Here is an 18,085-nt window from a genome sequence, read left to right on the forward strand (position 1 = left end):
TCGATCAATATCTAGTTCTCCTCAAAATCATCTTGAAACAGTCATTCATTCACCCGTAGATGTAGAGTTTCAAGCCTTAACTGCAAAGGTGTGCACCAAAATTCCAATTCGTCAAAGAACCAGATTCCAATTGCTTCCACCAAATTTGAACTAGATATCCTAACGGCTGGACAACAATGGATCAAAAGAAACCACAATTAATGGATAAGCAAGATGAGGATATGCATTGGTAGGCCATTGACAGAAAACCTAGATCGATGATAACGAAGACCCGAAAGGGTCCTTTCACAAAAGAACTGAAAAAATTGACTTTTATTTGGGTTATGCAACTGTCCACGTGTCAAAACATCACTGGAGCGTCATACCAACTGGCAATCCTAGCTAATTTGACGGTAGCACCTAAAAATTTCTCATTCTCCCATGGTAAGTTTTTCACAAGTCGATATTAAATGGTATGTAATTTTACGTCACTTTGACAACCACATACTACTTTAATTCCGAAAGCACTTGTCTGATAAACTATTCTCCCTTCACGGTGGACCAAACAGAATGCTTACATTGTTAGTCAGTCCAGCCATAACAATTAGATTGAACAAAAATTATAGAGGAATTTTCCTTAGCTTAATGATCGATTATCCCGATTTGGAAACTTGTCCCTTGGATCTATGGATAATAAGTGCTTAATTATGTCGTCATATTATCATGTTCGTTGTCAATGTACGTGGCAGTTATTCATATTGCATAACACCTCGTTTAAATTCCGTCCAACGATCCAAATTCGATAGAAATGATCATCGATTAGTTCAAATGAAGAAACTAGGGTACGACAGATGAAATTCATTTTTATTTCCAAATAAGTCTTACATAATAGCTAGGGTGCACTTCATTCATTTGTCAAATAGTGTTGTTAAAAGCTAGTCCTTCTTAATAGTTACTCATGAGGTAAAGTATTCTTGGTCTTGCAAGTCTCTGAGCAAGTATTCGCGCATCTTTTCTCTAGCTCTGCAGAATGAAAAGAATGAGAACTCATGGTCAAATTCATAGAATTAGCTAAAACTTATGGACCAAGAAAGAAGTACATGTATGTGTGAGGCTCTAATGAGGATATTTAAAATGAGAACTTCATGAGGACTTTTAAATCAACAGTTGTGAGAACCACTTTTCAATCACATTTTTGCAAATTAACCGTTAGATGTTTATGTCTCAATGAGTAGTTCACCTCTGAAATTTTTCTTTCAAATTATTAATCGTTAAGGTACTAAATTAGATCAAATCAATGGACGAACTAAAATTATTTAATTCGAACATTTCATGTTAATAAATGATAAATCACACATTAACAATTTTCAATTTGGTTGAAAATTTGCAGAAATTATCTACTTATGAAGATCCAAACATCTAACATTCAATTTATTAAAATGTGATAAAAAAAAAGTGAGTCTCACAACTGTTAATTAAGAAGTCTTCATTTGAACTTCTGCCTATGTATATGTGTACATGCATAGGTATTTAATGATAATTACCTGGATTTGGTTTAGCCAAGAAACTGGAACAAAAGTTAGAAGCACATCCAACGTTGCAGAAGTAGTGTTCGTCACTTTTGGGGATACTGATCAGAGAATTATTATTAACCCGGTCAGCTATAAAGCACCCTGTCGCGCATGCTGCAGCACACCCGGTACCCCACCACGGGCCAGCCACCATGGCAAAAAGACATAAGTTGCAACCTGTGCTGCAATCAGGGCCATCTGATGCAGTAGAAAGGCCGCCTAGAACCCCAGACAGCACCAAGAAAGATATGATCGTTACAGATATGACTCCCTTATTCTCGATCTTGTCCATTTTAGTTGTATTATTTAGATGTCTCTGCGCTTGGCTCTAGCTACTAAAACCAAGGACTGAATATGTGAGAAATGAAAGATACATGGGCACGCTTATGTACCCCTAGGCCCTAGCTATTTATAAAGGCTCAGTATAGGAATTCAAACGTTTAGACATGCAGGTTAAGTAATAATCGATCAATTGTTTATGGTCCTGAAAAATTATTTCGCAAATAATCATCGAATCTAATGGGATTAGAGATCATATATACTGTATATGTACAGACGAAGCTTTAAGTTTCAGTGGTTAGTTGAGGGTGAAGAATTACTCACCATAAGGAGCTACATCCCAAACTCTATGAGCTTAACGAATGTTGTTGGATCTCTGCCAACAAGGGCTGATCCGTGGCCACCTAAATTATAGTTAAGATTATACTCTGATTCTGGACCATTAGATCATATAACAACTAATGGTTCAGATTAAATAATATTTTTATCAGTTTTTTTTTTTTAATAAATGCATATTCTAAAATACAAAAGTAGATGATTATACTTTTTCCTTTTTTCTCACTCCTTCATTTACCGCAGGAAAAACCCAATTTGAAATACCAAATCAAATGAGATTATCTATTTATTAGTTTCTTTCTTCTCTAACCTCATTAATTTTAAGGTATCAATTGGAAAACTATTTAGAGCAACTCCAACAGCTTCCCTATAATTTTTGTATTATAGAGAAGCAAAAGTCAAACCTTTAGCCTATTTTTCTTCTCCAACTCCAACAGATTCTCTAGTTTACAATAATCTATAAAATCTCCATATTCTTCTTTAAAATTTTGGAGTTTGCTATAAATATAGGGAATTTGGTTTTCTCTCTCCTCACTTTCCCTAAAATAGAGATAATTATAGGGAATCTGTTGGAGCAAAAGAGGCTTATTTTTCCCTAAAATAGAGAAAAATCAAAATATAGGGAATCTGTTGGAGTTGCTCTTAGAATTTTTCATGTAACATAGAGTAAATTTTGTTTAGAGGTTGAGAAAAAAAAATTCTTCGTTTGTTGATTCTACTCCTTAGGTGAGTTGCATATCAATCAAAATGCAAAAAAAAAAAAAAAAATTTCTCAATTAATTATTTTTCCTACGACAAATGAATTTAGAGAATAAGAGAAACAAGAAAGTAATTTGAGGAAACGAATCTTGTAATTGTTGAGAATTTTTTAAGTTGTCTGCAATAAATGAATTTGAAGGAGAATAGGAAAGAAATTAATGGCTGGTTATTTGATTAGATATAAAATAGAATATATTATTTAAAAAATAAATAACATATTTTGTTTAATCTGAATCATTAGTTGTTATAATCTAATGGTCTAGAATCAGAGTATAATCTTAACTATAATTTAGGTGGCCACGGATCCGCCCCATTTAATTAATTGTCCAAACCTAGCTATCGGGTGTTTCTATTTTTTTTGGTATACACACGTACATATGCTTTTTTTTCGATCTTTGGAAAATTAATGTGGGAATTCAAAAGTCCTTGATTCAGATTAGTACTAGCTTGAAGAGAAAGACACAATGCTAGATTCAGACGTTTATGGAAAATTTATTAGAGGTGCCTAATTTTTATAAAAAAAAATATATAAATTTTTTTTGCTGGGTGTAAAATAATTGTTGGTCCACTAAGATTTTTTCTGAATATATTTAGAAACACCCTTTAATATTCTGGAGATAACGCCTATTAGCCTATAAGTAGTCTCGAATCTTGCCCCTCTTCTTTTCTTCTTTGGCTTTTACTCATAATCTAAATTGATTAGCATCTGGTCAGTCGCTTCTTTCTCCTTTGAATTTCTCAAGGTTGTCTGTATTTCTTCTTTCTCTCTTCATTTCTTCTTAAGCTTCTATTCTGAAGTTAAATTGCAGTATTTGGTTAGCCACTTCGAATTATCACTTAAGGTTGTCATTATTTCTTCATGAGTTTTTCTATTGGAACCTCCAAATTTACTCACTTGACCTCTATGCTTTTTACACCTCCTATCAAATTTTCAAATACTAAATTTACTCATTAAACCTCACTAAAGTTCCTCAAATAACCTCACTCATATAATTAATTTACAAACAAACTAAGATCTTTATAATAAAAAAAGGGGGGTGAAATTTGCACACCCATATTTGCAAATGGCACACCCCCTTCATTTTTATAATACTATTTCTTTTCACATCTTTCTGTACTTCCTAAAATGCCCTCAAAGTCAGATTTTTTTTTCTTCTCCTTTTTGGGTCCTCTCTCTCACTCTCCTCATTCTCCAAAACCACGACAATATTCTCTCTTTATTCTCCATGAAACTCGAATCTCTCTAAGAAAGTCATGCTCGACTCATCATATAATCATTATATCACTTTCGTTCCTCAATATAGAAGTGTATTGGACTGAAGTTTTTGATTTCTGCTTGATAATGTGATGATGAGGATGATACCCCGATATTCACTACAACATTCCCATCATTTTATGATTTTCTCTCTGTTCTTTGCAATACAAGAACCAGATAGGCTAATTTGTTTCTTGGTCTGAAACAAAGTACATAACACTAAAGCCAACAAGATCAGAACAATCAAAAGACCATAACGACGCAGTTTCATCGCACAGCATTTCTCTTTGTCTTCTTGGACGAAACCATTTTCCATTGCGCCAATCTTGATGAACCCTCAGCTTCAAAACTAGGCAATCAAGCTCTTGCCCAGTAGTCTCGACGAACACAGACTGATGCCCAGAGCCATTTTCCTCTGACCAAATCGTACCAACCCACCACCCATCAAGATCGTAAGCATCAATCCTATCACCTACATGAAACCCAGCATTAGCCTCCCTGATTTCCGGCGGCAGCGGTCGGACCTCCGCCGCCTTGACGGTCTCTTTGAGAGGCACAGAGTTGTTGAATTCCTCCTACAAATCTTCCTCACGGCGTCGATTGAAGGCAATTGGGATTTGCTGGAGGCGGCACAGCTGTAAGGCCCCAAGGGTCCGTACCCCATTTCCTTCTGAAGCCACTCCAGTATGGCCTCCGGCTGAGCCGCAAAGCTTGCCGATGGCCCTACATTTTAAAGTCTCAGTCTTTAAGCTTGTTTGTGAGAAATTGAGAGGCTTTGGAATCCTTTCAAAACCCCAATTTGGGTGCATTGGTGAACGGCGTCGTCTGGACTCTGGACTGAAACTGGAACTGGGTTAAGGGGTGGTCAATGCCGGTGGTGTTGAGATGGGTGTAGAGAGAGAAAGGAGTGTTGGTATTTGTGAATTGGGTGAGGTCTTTGTGTATGTGTGTGTGGAAGATTAGGATTTTTGGAATTGGGGGAAATTGGAGAGACAGAGCAGATCTGGAAGAAATGGCCGACGAAGACAGCGAAGAAATATAATGATTGGAGCCTGGGTTTTGGATACGTCGAATTCGCCCAAATTGACGCCGTCTACGCCGCCGTCGGATCCATGGCTGTTGAATTTCTTCCAATGCTCTGCAAATGGGTCTCTGTTCTTTAACCTCGCAGCTAGAAAGAGGAACCTAGCTTGGGCTTGTACATGGAGAAGAAAGAGAGAAGATTGTCGTGGTTTCGGAGAAGGAGGAGAGTGAGAGAGAGGACCCAAAAAGGGGAAGAAGAAAAAAATCTGACTTTGAGGGCATTTTAGGAAGTACAGAAAGATGTGAAAAGAAATGGTATTAAAAAAATGAAAGGGTGTGCCATTTGCAAATATGGGTGTGTAAATTTCACCCCCCCTAAAAAAAACTTAGTCATTTCAATGATTTAATTACTCTATAAATCTTAATTACATCTCCATTCCTTAATCAGATAACATAAATCTCTTATCCAATAAAAAAAAAATCAAACACAACGTATTGAGTTTTAAAAATTAATAAAAATAAAATAACATGAACTATTATGTGATTTTTTTTATTTACCTTTTTCTTTTTTAGCTGTTCAAAAAAAAAAGATTAATCATTTTTTCTCAATGTTTCTCTATTTTATGTACCTCATGATTAATTATTTAAATATTTTTATTTATTTTTATTTGCTAGCTTTTTTTTTCTTCTTCTTTTTACAAATATAATAGATAGATTTAGATTTAGGGCATAATACAATTTATTTTGTTCTCCCTGACTAATATGCGTTCAATATGCATATCATACATTTTTATCTAATCATAGTTTTATTTCTTAATATATATATATATATATATATATATACACATATATATATATATATATGAATGCTTTAATGAGTACGTAGTGAAATTGGAAAATGAAAATAGATAGGGAAAATAATAAAGAATGCAATCTAATATTATTGAATTGGAAAGTCTAGAGAAAATAAATATAACCATTTTTTGGGTATAATTATTGTCCCTAATAGTCATTTTATAGTAGGTTATATATGTCATTTAATAATTCATAACAGAGTGAGGTCAAGTGAGCAGATTTGGAGGTCCTAATAGAAACTCTCTTTCTTCATCCTTTCTTCTGTTCTCTTTTTGTCTTTTATTCTTATATTAAATTTAGTATTTGATCGCTATCAATTGAAGTTTTACCGTACATACATGTATTTGCTTAATCACATATATCGAACACGAAAATCCCAAAATAAACGAGTTCATCCGCTACCTCAAAAGCCCAATTCCATCGGTAGTTTCCGCCACCAACCTCTTGCTTCAGACCAACCCACCCATACTAGCACCCTCCAATCCCACCAAAGTCTCATGTGCAGAAGTGCTATTGAGTTGTCACGCACCTTGCCATAGCCCCTCTAACATGCCAACGCTTGAAAGACCCTGCCCAAAAGAACAAAACATAACCCCCAACGCCACCACTCACCACCTGACCCAAAAGCCGTGACAAACCCGAAAAAATTAACACCTCCTCCAACAACCCCAACGGAGAGCAAGCATCACCCCCACGCAATAAAACTAGATCCACGGGAACCCCTTCCGATCTAAAGCAACCCGTCCCTAGAACTCACCTTGAAAACAACCCATGCCAATTGGAGGCATATAGTTTCCTTGAAAGAGTACAAATAAAATGCTCAAATTGGATACGAATTTTGTGAGCCTTTTACAGTACATGTGAGCTGCGTAAGGTTGCACCATGCATAACACAGTGAATATTGTGTTGCATACTGGATTTGCAGAGACAAAATTGGGTACATGTGGATTGTTAAAGATTATATGACCCAATTAACTTCAGTGCTAGTGAAGAAGCTAATATAAGGACCAACCTACCCTAGCTGTAGGAATTAATTAGGATGACCACAGCTACATATGTAAGTACAGTACTGGACTACTAGTTAGGCCAAAAAAAAAAAAGTGCAAGCATTTAGCTTCTTGTCTTCCTTTTTTTTATCAGAGAAATATTCATTTAACTTTTGGCAATAACTTTTTTTTTTCTTTTTTTTTTTTTTTAAAAAAAAAAAACCCCACCCCACTCCCACCCTTGATGGGGCTCGAACTCCTGACCTCTTATATATGAGACCAAAGCCTTACCACCCCACCAAACACACACACCCAAGGAATTTCTAGTGGCCTCATTAAACCCAAGCTAAACAAATTCCTGGGAAGAGTACCACAAGGAGTTTTCTTGTCTTCCTTAAAAATAAAAAAATAAAAACTATATATAACAAAAGGACCTCCATTTTATAAAGTCAGACAATCCATAAGTTTTAACAAAAGAGAATTTATGCTACTAAAGTAAATAATTGTGGGCCGAAATATAATAAGAAAAAAATTACAACATGTCAATTAGAGTAGTACTGATATTGAGTGAGAAAATAAATTGACTTATTTAATTAGATCATTAATAAGTTTGCAAAAATTGTCAACTCTACAGATAAGGCCATCTCCAACCGAAAGAGCTAAAAATAACCCTGGAGCTAAATTTTAACCCTGAATTCTGTACTATTTATTGATCTGACATCAACCGTCTCCAGCCCGTCAAGGCTAGATTATAGCCCTAAAATATATTTTAACGTTTTGGTCGAGTATGTTGGATGGCCGGTTAGGCAGCAGTGCTTGGCAAGGGATGGATGGGGACAGGCGGTCTAGAGGGATGAGATGGAGGTTTAGCGTGGTTGCTGCTACGGCGTCGATTTGCGGTTCTGGGGTTCCGTCCTCTTCATGGTGTAGCGTCGGCCCGGTGGTAGTCGCTCGAAACCTGTTGGGTCGGGGTTGGGGTTTGGGGATCAGGTTGTCTTGGATTGGGGTTGTGGGTATTGCCCCCGGATCTAGTTGGGATAGGGTGGCCAGAATAGCTAGGCTTTGGGACAATCGGGTTGGCGGGGCACTGACAGAGGTGATCGTCGGCAGGTAGGAGATCGATGCAAGCGAGGGCGATCTGATGCAGGTTGGGGAGTTCAGATGTTGGCGGCGGTCTATTGCATTCGGTGGTCTGCGACAGACGGCGGCCTGATGTAGGCTAGGCTCCGATGTAGGCGGTGGTGTTTGTAGGTGGTGGTGGGTGTGGCGGCCTGCTGAGAGTTTTTGGTGTTTGGTTTCTTTATTTGGTTTTCATCAATAAGTCTTTTGTAGGTTTTTTTAGTTTTAGCTGTTGGGTCGCACTGTAATTTTTGATATAGACAATCTTCTCCTCGCCAGTAGAGAGGTCGTTCCTGTTCTGGAGTTGGGTCAGCAGCGGTGGCGAAAATGTCTGGCTATAGAAAATCATCCTTGGCCTTCTAGTGGGTCCTTCCTGTTTGAGATCGGGTCGAAGGCGATGGCAATTTGGAGCAGTGGTGGATGGATGGTGTTGACAAGAGGGTGGTGATGGTGTTGAGTTTTTTAGTCCCAGGTCTGATTGTCTAGCAACCTTTTTGGTCGGGTTTAGGTCACAATGAGTGTTGGCTTAGTCGATCAAACGCTGGTCAGGAGGACTCTGGTGGGTGAGTTTAGTGTTGACACAAGTAGGTTGTTTAGTTTAGAGTTCTTACTGGTTGGACGAGAGGTGAGATGTCAAGGACTCACTGCTCCTGCGCTTTTGTCTGCCATACAGTTGTAGGGCAAGTTTAGAGTCGGTCATAATAGATTTCCAGTGTGAAGTCTAGAGGCCATTTCTGAGTAAGAGGTGTCGCCGATAACTCGTTGTAAGTTGTTTCATTATTAATTTGAAGTTCTTATTTGATAAAAAAAAAACATTTTGGATATTATATATATATATATGTTCTTATTTTTTAAAGTCAATTGACTTACAGTAATTGAAATAATTTTTTTGATAAAAAATATTTTTTCGGTTGTATTTTTTTTTTTTAAAGATAATTAAAAATATCTTTAGCTAATTTTGAAATGGAATAAAACTGTAATCATATTTTTAATATTTATTTTATTCATGATAAAGCATTTAAAAGGGAACACAACAAAGTAAGAAAATGCAAACACTTGTTAGTGACAACCCTGACAATTATTAAAATCACAAATTGAAAGCTTTGAAAACTCAATCACATAGCAAAGATCAAATTCATGGTGCTTGACCTTGCAGACTCCAGAGGTGTTGGACAAGATCATCTTGTAAATGTCGGTTGCCAACAGGAGAACGTATCATTCTGTATCGAGACATATTTTCCGACATTGTAATTCTTCCGGATCTTGGTTCCCTTTCCAAATTTTCTCTCGCTTCGTCTAAGATGCGAGCTCGAGCCCTTCTGGACCTATTTTGATCCGGTTTATCATCATCAGACTCGCCATTGTAGTAATCGGCACGTTTATCCTCAACAATCATATTATGAAGGATAATGCATGCCAGCATGATATTGGACAAATTTTCCAAACTCCACCCTCTTGCAGGTTGTCTAATGATTGCCCATCTTGCCTGGAGAACACCAAATGCCCTTTCAACGTCTTTGCGGAAGGCCTCTTGTTTGGTGGTGAAATATGCTTCAGCTTCATTTTGAGGGCGTTTGATTGATTGGACAAGCGTTGCCCACTTAGGGTAGATGCCATCAGTGAGATAGTAACTCATGTTATAACGATGATTATTGATGTGGTAGTCTAATTATGGTGACTGACCTTTAGTGAGCACATCAAACAGTAGTGAACCCCCAACAATTGTAATGTCATTTTGGGTACCAGGAATTCCAAAAAAGGCATGCCATATCCATTTATCAAAATCAGCCACGGCTTCGAGAACGATGGTTGGCTTTCTTGATTTTCCACTAAAGCTTCCTTGCCATCTAGTTGGACAGTTCTTCCATTGCCAACTCATGCAGTCAAGCGAACCTATCATTCCAGGAAAGCCTCGTCGTTTGGCTCGTTGTAAGAACCGTTCCAGATCCTCTCTGTTTGGTGCTCGAAGATATCGTTGCTGGTAGATGGTGACGATCGTGCGACAAAATTCACCGAAGTTTTCTATAGTAGTAGATTCAGCCATCATGAAGTTTTCATCAAGAGAGTCTGCCACTTGTCCATAAGCCATCATTCGGAGTGCGCAAGTCAATTTCACATGAGGCAAAAAGCCGAGTTGCCCTTTATTGCCACGTTTTTGCCTGAAGTAGGGGTTAGCTGACTAGACATCGTCTAGTAAGCGAAGGAAAACCTCACGCCTCATTCGGTAACGGCGTCTGAATATTTCTAGTGGTCGGGTACACCAGATTTTCGACAAAGTACTTTTGCAGTAGATCATTGTTCGCACGCGAATGAAATCGAGGGATGTATTTGCGCCCGGGAACTGACCCACCCCATTGCGGTTGTGGACGGAGTTGGTAATTTGCCAACCAAGTAGCTGCCATCGTCATAACTTGTGTTGCATGCATTTCCATCTCTTCATCTTCTTCATCGTCTTCTTCATCCTCTTCCTCTTCTGCGCGTAACCTTTCTTGCCACTTATTGAGCCAATTAGAATTCATTTCGAAAGTGTTTAAACAAAAAAGAAAAATGTATGAATCTGATGAAGGTGAGTAGAGACACGTATATGATTGTGTGAGTTATGTTGAAGATGAAGCACTCAATTTATAGGAAAATTTGGCTGAAGATCAGCTTTACCTTCATGTACAAAACAACTTTATTCCATTACAAAATCAGCTTTATTCCAAGAATCATATTCAGCTTTATTTCATTTCAATATCAGCTTTATTTCATTTTGAGTTCAGCTTTATTTCATTTCGAAATCAGCTTTATTCCATTTCGAAATCAGCTTTATTTCATTTCGACATCAGCTTTATTCCATTTGGAAGGTTAATGCTTTTATCAAACATTTTATTCATAATAACTTAAAGTTACAAGGACAATTTATTCATAAAAAATAAAAGTTACAAGGGAAATTTATTCATAAAAAATAAAAGTTTCAAGGAAATTTTAATAGATTATAACAATTTATTTGGGCAACATTAATTACTCATCCGAGTCATTGAATGGCATTTTCGTGCGGTACTCATTCGACGTCGAACCAGATGACGGAAACAACTGATCACGGCGCCGAATTTTCTCCATTATCTCCCATTTCTTTCAGTCATAATACTCTTTACTCAAAGGAGTAAAATTGATGGTTTGCATTGCTAAAATAGTTTCTTCTCTATCACGTTCTCTTCTCTCTTCCTTGAGTTGATCTCTTCTTGCCTTTTCCTCATTTGATTTCTTGAGATCTTCTCTTAGTTGATTTAGGTGTGCCACCATTTCTTCTCCAACGTTACTTTCGGCTTCTTTTCTCTTGGCAAGTCTTCTTCTTGCTACATTTCGCCCAATTGGCCTAGGATTTTCGATTGGAGAAGTTGTTGGTGGAGAATGAGTGGAACTTGTAATGATAGTTTCAACATCATCATCTAATGAGAATGAAGAATTTTGTTGTGATGTTGGTGTGTTGTAAATAACTTGGGGTGTATCTTCAAAAGTCGCCCAATTATATTCTTTGGCCAATTTGTAACAATTGAGAAAATTAAATTTTTTTCCTCGATCTATTGTCGTCCCGAAAATAATCTTCGACTTGGCGTTGCTATAAAATGTATGTTGTAAATTATGAGCACACTTAAATATAATCTACATAACAATATGATACAAAATTTAAAAAATCACATTGTATTTTAAAATAAATTTTTCTTTGAAAAAATACTCACTTGATCTTGAAGATTGCCTCCACTTTGGTTCCTCCTCTCGGCACGTTTGATGCAAGAGTGCCATTTGTTCATTTGAGGAAAAATGTGTCTTTGCCACCGAGATTTGCAACTCTCCCACGTCCTTTGTACCAAAATAGTATCTTCGATCTCCATGAATTTTTGTTGGACTTGGACCCAAAGACCATCTTCCAATTGACTTGTACCTTTGACGGAATTTTGAGATACTTTCACAAAAGCAACGGTTAGTGCTTCATCTTCCAACGATGACCAATTCACACTTCTTTTCGACGAACTAGCTATTTTCGATAAAAGTAAAATAAATGAGAGATTAAGAATAGGAAGAAAATGAAAGATTTAGAATAGAGAGATATATATATGAGGAAGTAGAAGGAATATGTGAAAAAGAAGGTTGAAGTCATATGTATTTATAGTGTAAAAGTTTTTTTTTTAAAACAAAAAAAAAAAAAAAACAAAACCAACCCAACCCAACGGCTAGCTGACGTCAGCAGCGGACATCAGCAACTAGCCGCTGCTGACGTCATGCTTTTGTCAGATTCCACTCCCAGACGTGGGCCACAGCAGTCTGATCCAATTTTTTTAAACGTGCAAAAGGGCATCCTTGGGGCTAAAAAAAGTCCTTTAAACTCACCTATAGCCTTAATATTTAGCACTTTAGCCCTTAACTTGTTGGGTTGGAGTTGAATTGGGCTAAAAATTACCCATTTAGCACTTTGTCCAAGTGGGTTGGAGGTGGCCTAACATCTTAAAGTAAAGCTCTATTTGGGACTGTTTATGGAAAATCTAAAAGTGAAAAATGCTTTTAAAAAAAGAAGCACTTGACATTAATTTATATATATATATATATATATATATATATTTGCCCATTTACCCCATTTCTATGAGTTTTTTTTTCCATTTATCTCATTAAGTTTTTTTAATTCCTCTACCCAAAACACTCTAAGGAAGTCATCCCTAATACCCCATTAAGTTTTTGTTTTTATTTTTTTTTACTATTTTACCCTCACTCATTTGTTACTTAGAGAGAGAGAGAACATGGAGACTTCGCCGGAGATTCAAAACTTTTTTTTTCCCTTTCCAATTGATTCAAAACTCTTTTTTTTCCCCTTTCTTTCTGCCCCATTACTTTAAAAAAAAAAAACTGACTTGGGCACCCAGAAAATGCTCTGGGCACCCCGTCTTCTTCTTCTCTCTTCTTTCTCAGTCGCAGACCTGTACCGGAACCCTTACTTCTTCGTTGTCTTCCCCGGTTTCAGATTTTTCCATCATAATGTCTCTTGATCGATCTGTACCCACATGATGATGATGATGGAACCCTTACCGGTTGCTGACTCGTACCAGAACCCTTACGCAGAACATGATGCCGGCGATTCCCAAGATGACGACGACGACATTAGTGCTGGAAAACGACCGGGAAGAACGCCGACGGAGGGATGAGTGCGGGAAGAAGGCTGGATCTTCCTTCTTTGATTCGTTGCAGTGTCTCCGTTCCGTCGGCGTTTAAATCGACCGGCTCTGCTACCGGAATCGAAGAAGGCTGCAAAAGCTTAGCTGCCAAGTTCTTCAATGGCTCTGCCTTCCCTGAAATGTTGTACTAGAAACGTTGCCGCCATGGGAATCCACCGGAGTTGTGCTGGAGAGAGAGAGAGAGAGAGAGAGAGAGAGAGAGAGAGAGAGAGAGAGAGAGAGAGAGAGAGAGAGAGAGAGAGAGAGAGAGAGAGAGAGAGAGAGGGGGGGGGGAGGTGTCGGTGACGGGTCGTGCTGGAGTGAGAGAGATGAGAGAGTGGCAGTGCTGTAGTTTATTAATTAGGGTGAGGGTAAAATTGTCATTTAAACATTAAATTGGGTAGCTGGGAATGAAAATCTGTTGCTGGGGTAAGTGGGATAATTTTTGCTCATTTTGGTGCTTTGGGTCAAGGACCAAAAAAAAAAAAACACTTGACAGGTATTTTTCAAAACCATTTTTTGATTTTTAATTATATTTAAGATTTATCATGTTCAAGTTTAGAATGTCAGAAGTGGCTAGAAGACATACACTAAGAACATTTTTAACAAACTCTCGATCTATTCTACTTTTTTAGGTATTTTAGAGAGTATGTTTAGCTTTTTAGCAACTCTACCAGCCTCCAAGTAAACCGAGAGAACACTCTCTATTATTTTGTTAATTTAAAACAATCCCTAAATTTTAATTATTTTGTGTAATTTATAAATAGGAAAAAATTCTGCTTATTACCCTGTACTTTCAAGGGTTCATCAGTTCAGTCCCTGCATTTGTAATTTAATCAGAAAAGTCCTTGCACTCTCCAATTTCATCAAATCAATCCAATTTGTCACCACTCCATCAATTTTTGCTGAAAATTCCCAAACTACCCATCTGCATTCACAACATTAACGCGTCGGCGGGCTGCCTAGCGATGAGTAGTTTGGGAATTTTCCCTATGAAAAGTCCCACGTCAGCATTTTAATAGCAAAAATTGACGGAGTGGTGACAGGTTGGATCAATTTGATGAAATTGGAGAGTGCAAGGACTTTTTTGATTAAATTAGAAGTGTAGGGACTGAACTGACGAACCCATGAAAGTACAGGGTAGTAAGCAGAATTTAATCCTTATAAATACACTTCAGCTATTTTCTTCCTCATTCAAAAAATGATAACCGAGATAGGGCTTACCAGGGACAACAAATTGGTCTTCCAATTCAATACTGTTGCATGGGAAATGCATTGCTTCAATTACTAGACACATCTATCATGGAAATTTAGCTTTACATATGGAGCTGAAATTTGCTGAGCACAGTTACTTTAGCTATTCATCAAGGGTGGTATGAGGTTAACATCGAGAGCGATTGTGCATCTCTCATAAAGCTTTTGTCAGTTCTAGAAAGGCTTGATCTAAGATTATGCGTATTGTTGATGACTATAGGGATTATATGACTACTATCAATTATTTCGCCTTGATCATATATATTTCTTGTGAAGAAAAATGGCATAGCAAATAGTGTAGCTTACCGTTCCAGCTGCTCTTCTTTTGATGAATTTTGGTTAGATGAGAAGCCTGCTATTATTCAAGATGTTCTCTTTAGGAGTTTATGTAATAATACTAGAGGTAAAATTATTATGACTATACTGCAATCTTATCATCAATAAATAAGTAGAATTGCCAATTAGGTCATATTTTATGAAAATTTGCTCAGTTAACACAAATTTCTTATTTTCCATTAAGGTTTTTTATTGTCAGACAATAATTTTTTTTTCTAGATCGACTTGTTTATAGCATTAGGGTGGTTCTATTCAAACCTTCATATTTGCTTTGTGGACCTCTTTTGATATTTTTGCACATAAAATTTCCAATCTTTCCCATATTAATTTTTATTCTGCAACTCATCTTCCTCACTTCACACCACCAACCTCCGATGGCATCTCTTTATATTTTCACGTCATTATAATGATGAAAAATCTGTAATGATATAAATAGGATGATCTAAAACTGCTACAAAGCTATTTTTTCGAGGTTTTGTGGACATTTATCGTCCCTCTCTAACTGCTACAGATGGGTTAATATCACATAATCTCTGTTACTGTCTAAAAAACAAAATAGTAGTATGCATGACAGTGTATTTCTTCTATATTAAGAATAAAAGTGGGAAAGTTGTCACATGATTAATGACAATATTTGCTTTCAGAATGCTCTCTAGGTTTTCTCTCTAGAGGCACAGCCGTCACCTTTATCTCATGTTTCGTCCGGCGGCGCGTCACCACGACATCATCACCGACTAAGTCTTCTTGTCCTCTACGTTGCTCTTCCATTCCTATCAGGGTGGGAGGGGGTGTTGGGGTTCTCGGCCTCTTGGCATGATATGATTCAGGAGATGATGGAGTAGGCCCGAGGGGATTGCGTGCTGTAGGAGGGAGATCTGCTAGTTGATGCTACGGTCATCCATAGTTGTGTGAGCACATGGTTGCTCTGGTTGTTTGGTTTCTGTTTGCTGCGCAACATGGGTTTGGTCAAGATCGAGTGCGGGACGGGTTAGCGGCGAAGGTAGGCGACTGGGTGTGTCCGACTGGTGCAGGCGATGGCGGTGTTCTTGCAACTCTTGGTTCGAGTTGTGGTCGAGGGTGGAGTGTAGGGCTACTTGGGCTTTCTTCCTGTTGGGCCAGTTAGGGCTAGTCATGTGTTTTGGGCCAGTCTGTTTTAGGGTTTTTAAATCTAGCTTTATTTAAATTTGTTAGCATTGTTCTCTAGGGATGCCCCCTTTTGTAGGGTGCTTCTCAGGTTCAGTGAATAATATTAGGGTTAGTCATTGATATCGTTCTAGTCCTTTCCCTAATAGTACGTGTTAGGTTGCTGCTTATTTTGGTATTAATCTTAGGATAATGTTGCATGTTAGGTTGCGCTAGTTATCTTGTTTCATTTGATTTTAGCCATGGGGCTCCCTAAGGATGGCTCAATCTTGTCATAGCCCTACTACCTTTGATATTAATGGATAGACACCCAATTCTTTCAAAAAAAAGAAGAGGAGTAAAAGTGGGAGATCGATAGACACAAAAGTGAGAGATAGACATAAAAGAGAGACGTGATTTAGGGTAGGGACAGCCTTGAGGAGGTTCAGGTCGTGCAGTTGTACAACGCCTCTGAGTTTTGAACACTTTTATATTTATGTATTAGTATATATTATAACAAATTACCCATAAGTGTCGTTTTAAGACTTATATTATCAATTAAGTTACCATATATTTTTATCCCTCATAAAACCACACACAAAAAATATGAATATTTACAAAATTACCACCACATTCTTTTTTTTTTGTAAATTATGAAAGTAACACTTCTTCCGAAGAACTATTGTTATTAATTGAAAAGTTGCAACCAATAAACGAAAAAAGTTCATTGTTAATGAACCAAAAATGTAGTGTCAATGAACCAAAAATCTACTGTTATTCTTCAGAAAAAAATTGCTGTCAGTAGTTAGAAATTACTTTTTGAAAGATAGGTAGTGATTTTTCCAACGAATGACAATAACTTTTTTTTTTATCAGATAAACAACTCAAATGCTACAACTAGTCTTTCGTGAGTCGAACTCATGACCTCCCACTTATGAAGGGGAGATTATGTCACTAAACCAAATGGTACTAGGCAATGACAATAACTTTTCTAAAAATTAACAATAGCTTTTCGGTTTGTCGATAGTAGCTTTTTGGTTATTCGATAATATTTTTTTATTCATCGAAAGTTGATTATTTGTTTGTTAGAAGTAGCTTTATTATTCGTTGGCAGTAGTTTTTCAATAAATAACAATAGCTGTTTTGACGCAGTGTCATTTTCATAAATAATGAAAATTAAAAATGTGGTGACAATAGTGACATATTTGTAAATATTGATATTTCTTATATTTTGGTGGCTTTATGAGGGAAAAAAAATTAGATGGCTTAGAGAAGAATAAAGTTACTTAAAAAGGCCTCATATGTTTTTATTGAATTATATGTAGATGTGCTTAAATAGTCTATTTGGTAAAGGTGTTAAGGCTTTTTAGAGTCTTCCTAGCTTTTTTTATTTTTTATTTTTTTTAGAGTAGGGAAAAAAAAAAGAGTACAAATAGGAGGGAGGACTAGGCCAATGCCACTCCTGAAAGCACCCAAAAAAAACAAAGGTAAAACAGAAGCAACAATACATCCAAAGAAAAGAACATAATACAAAGGTACAAACACAACTAGGAAACACGATAGTAAACCGAAGAAATGAGATCACGACCATAGTTGTCAAGAATGAAGTCAGGGGAGTCTCCCACCAGATCTGACCAATATGACTAGCTCCATAGGCTGCCAATCTATCTGCGACCCGGTTTCCTTCTCTGTAAACATGTGAGACCCTAAAGTTGAATTGCTTAGCAATGTGCAAGCAATTTAACCAGGGCACCCGTAAAATCCAAGGGATCAAATGAGGAGAATTGAAATAATGAACTACCAAAACAGAGTCTGTCTCAAGCCTGATATGGGTCCATTGGCGAGCTTTTACAAAATTAATAGCTGTAATTACGGCTAATAACTCCACCTCAAGAGCACTCTTGGCTAGCACATTGGAGGAGAAAGCATCCTGAAAAGAACCGTTGCTATCTCTAAAAATACCACCAAAGCTTGCATGATTTTGATCTAGAAAAGACCCTTTAGCCATGGATCTGGGGGACGCTT

The 18,085-nt window shown here is 37.2% G+C and overlaps 3 protein-coding genes across 3 annotated transcripts; all 3 read right to left on the reverse strand.

Annotated features, from left to right (window-relative positions):
* Nucleotides 1-828: 828 nt before the first annotated feature.
* On the reverse strand, nt 829-1,912 carry LOC121050426 (thionin-like protein 2). The gene is made up of 2 exons (XM_040510236.1): nt 1,524-1,912; nt 829-1,002 (listed from the first exon to the last, which is right to left on the reverse strand). Exons 1-2 carry the CDS (start codon nt 1,840-1,842, stop codon nt 932-934), a joined length of 390 nt encoding a protein of 129 aa, XP_040366170.1. The 5' UTR covers nt 1,843-1,912; the 3' UTR covers nt 829-931.
* A 7,385-nt stretch (nt 1,913-9,297) lies between these two features.
* On the reverse strand, nt 9,298-9,798 carry LOC112178342. The gene has a single exon (XM_024316498.1). The coding sequence runs from the start codon at nt 9,796-9,798 to the stop codon at nt 9,298-9,300; it is 501 nt and encodes a 166-aa protein (XP_024172266.1).
* Nucleotides 9,799-9,831: 33 nt separating this feature from the next.
* On the reverse strand, nt 9,832-10,251 carry LOC112178343. The gene has a single exon (XM_024316499.1). The coding sequence runs from the start codon at nt 10,249-10,251 to the stop codon at nt 9,832-9,834; it is 420 nt and encodes a 139-aa protein (XP_024172267.1).
* Between the last annotated feature and the right edge of the window lie 7,834 nt (nt 10,252-18,085).

Source organism: Rosa chinensis, chromosome 7, assembly GCF_002994745.2.
Source record: "Rosa chinensis cultivar Old Blush chromosome 7, RchiOBHm-V2, whole genome shotgun sequence".
NCBI classification, from domain to species: Eukaryota; Viridiplantae; Streptophyta; class Magnoliopsida; order Rosales; family Rosaceae; genus Rosa; species Rosa chinensis.

Coding starts and splice junctions, on each gene's coding strand:
- LOC112178342 (XM_024316498.1), bottom strand. CDS start 9,798: ATGAGTTACTATCTCACTGATGGCATCTACCCTAAGTGGGCAACGCTT.
- LOC121050426 (XM_040510236.1), bottom strand. CDS start 1,842: ATGGACAAGATCGAGAATAAGGGAGTCATATCTGTAACGATCATATCT. Junction 1,003..1,523: donor CTTGGCTAAACCAAATCCAG/GTAATTATCATT, acceptor TTCATTCTGCAG/AGCTAGAGAAAAGATGCGCG.
- LOC112178343 (XM_024316499.1), bottom strand. CDS start 10,251: ATGGCTTATGGACAAGTGGCAGACTCTCTTGATGAAAACTTCATGATG.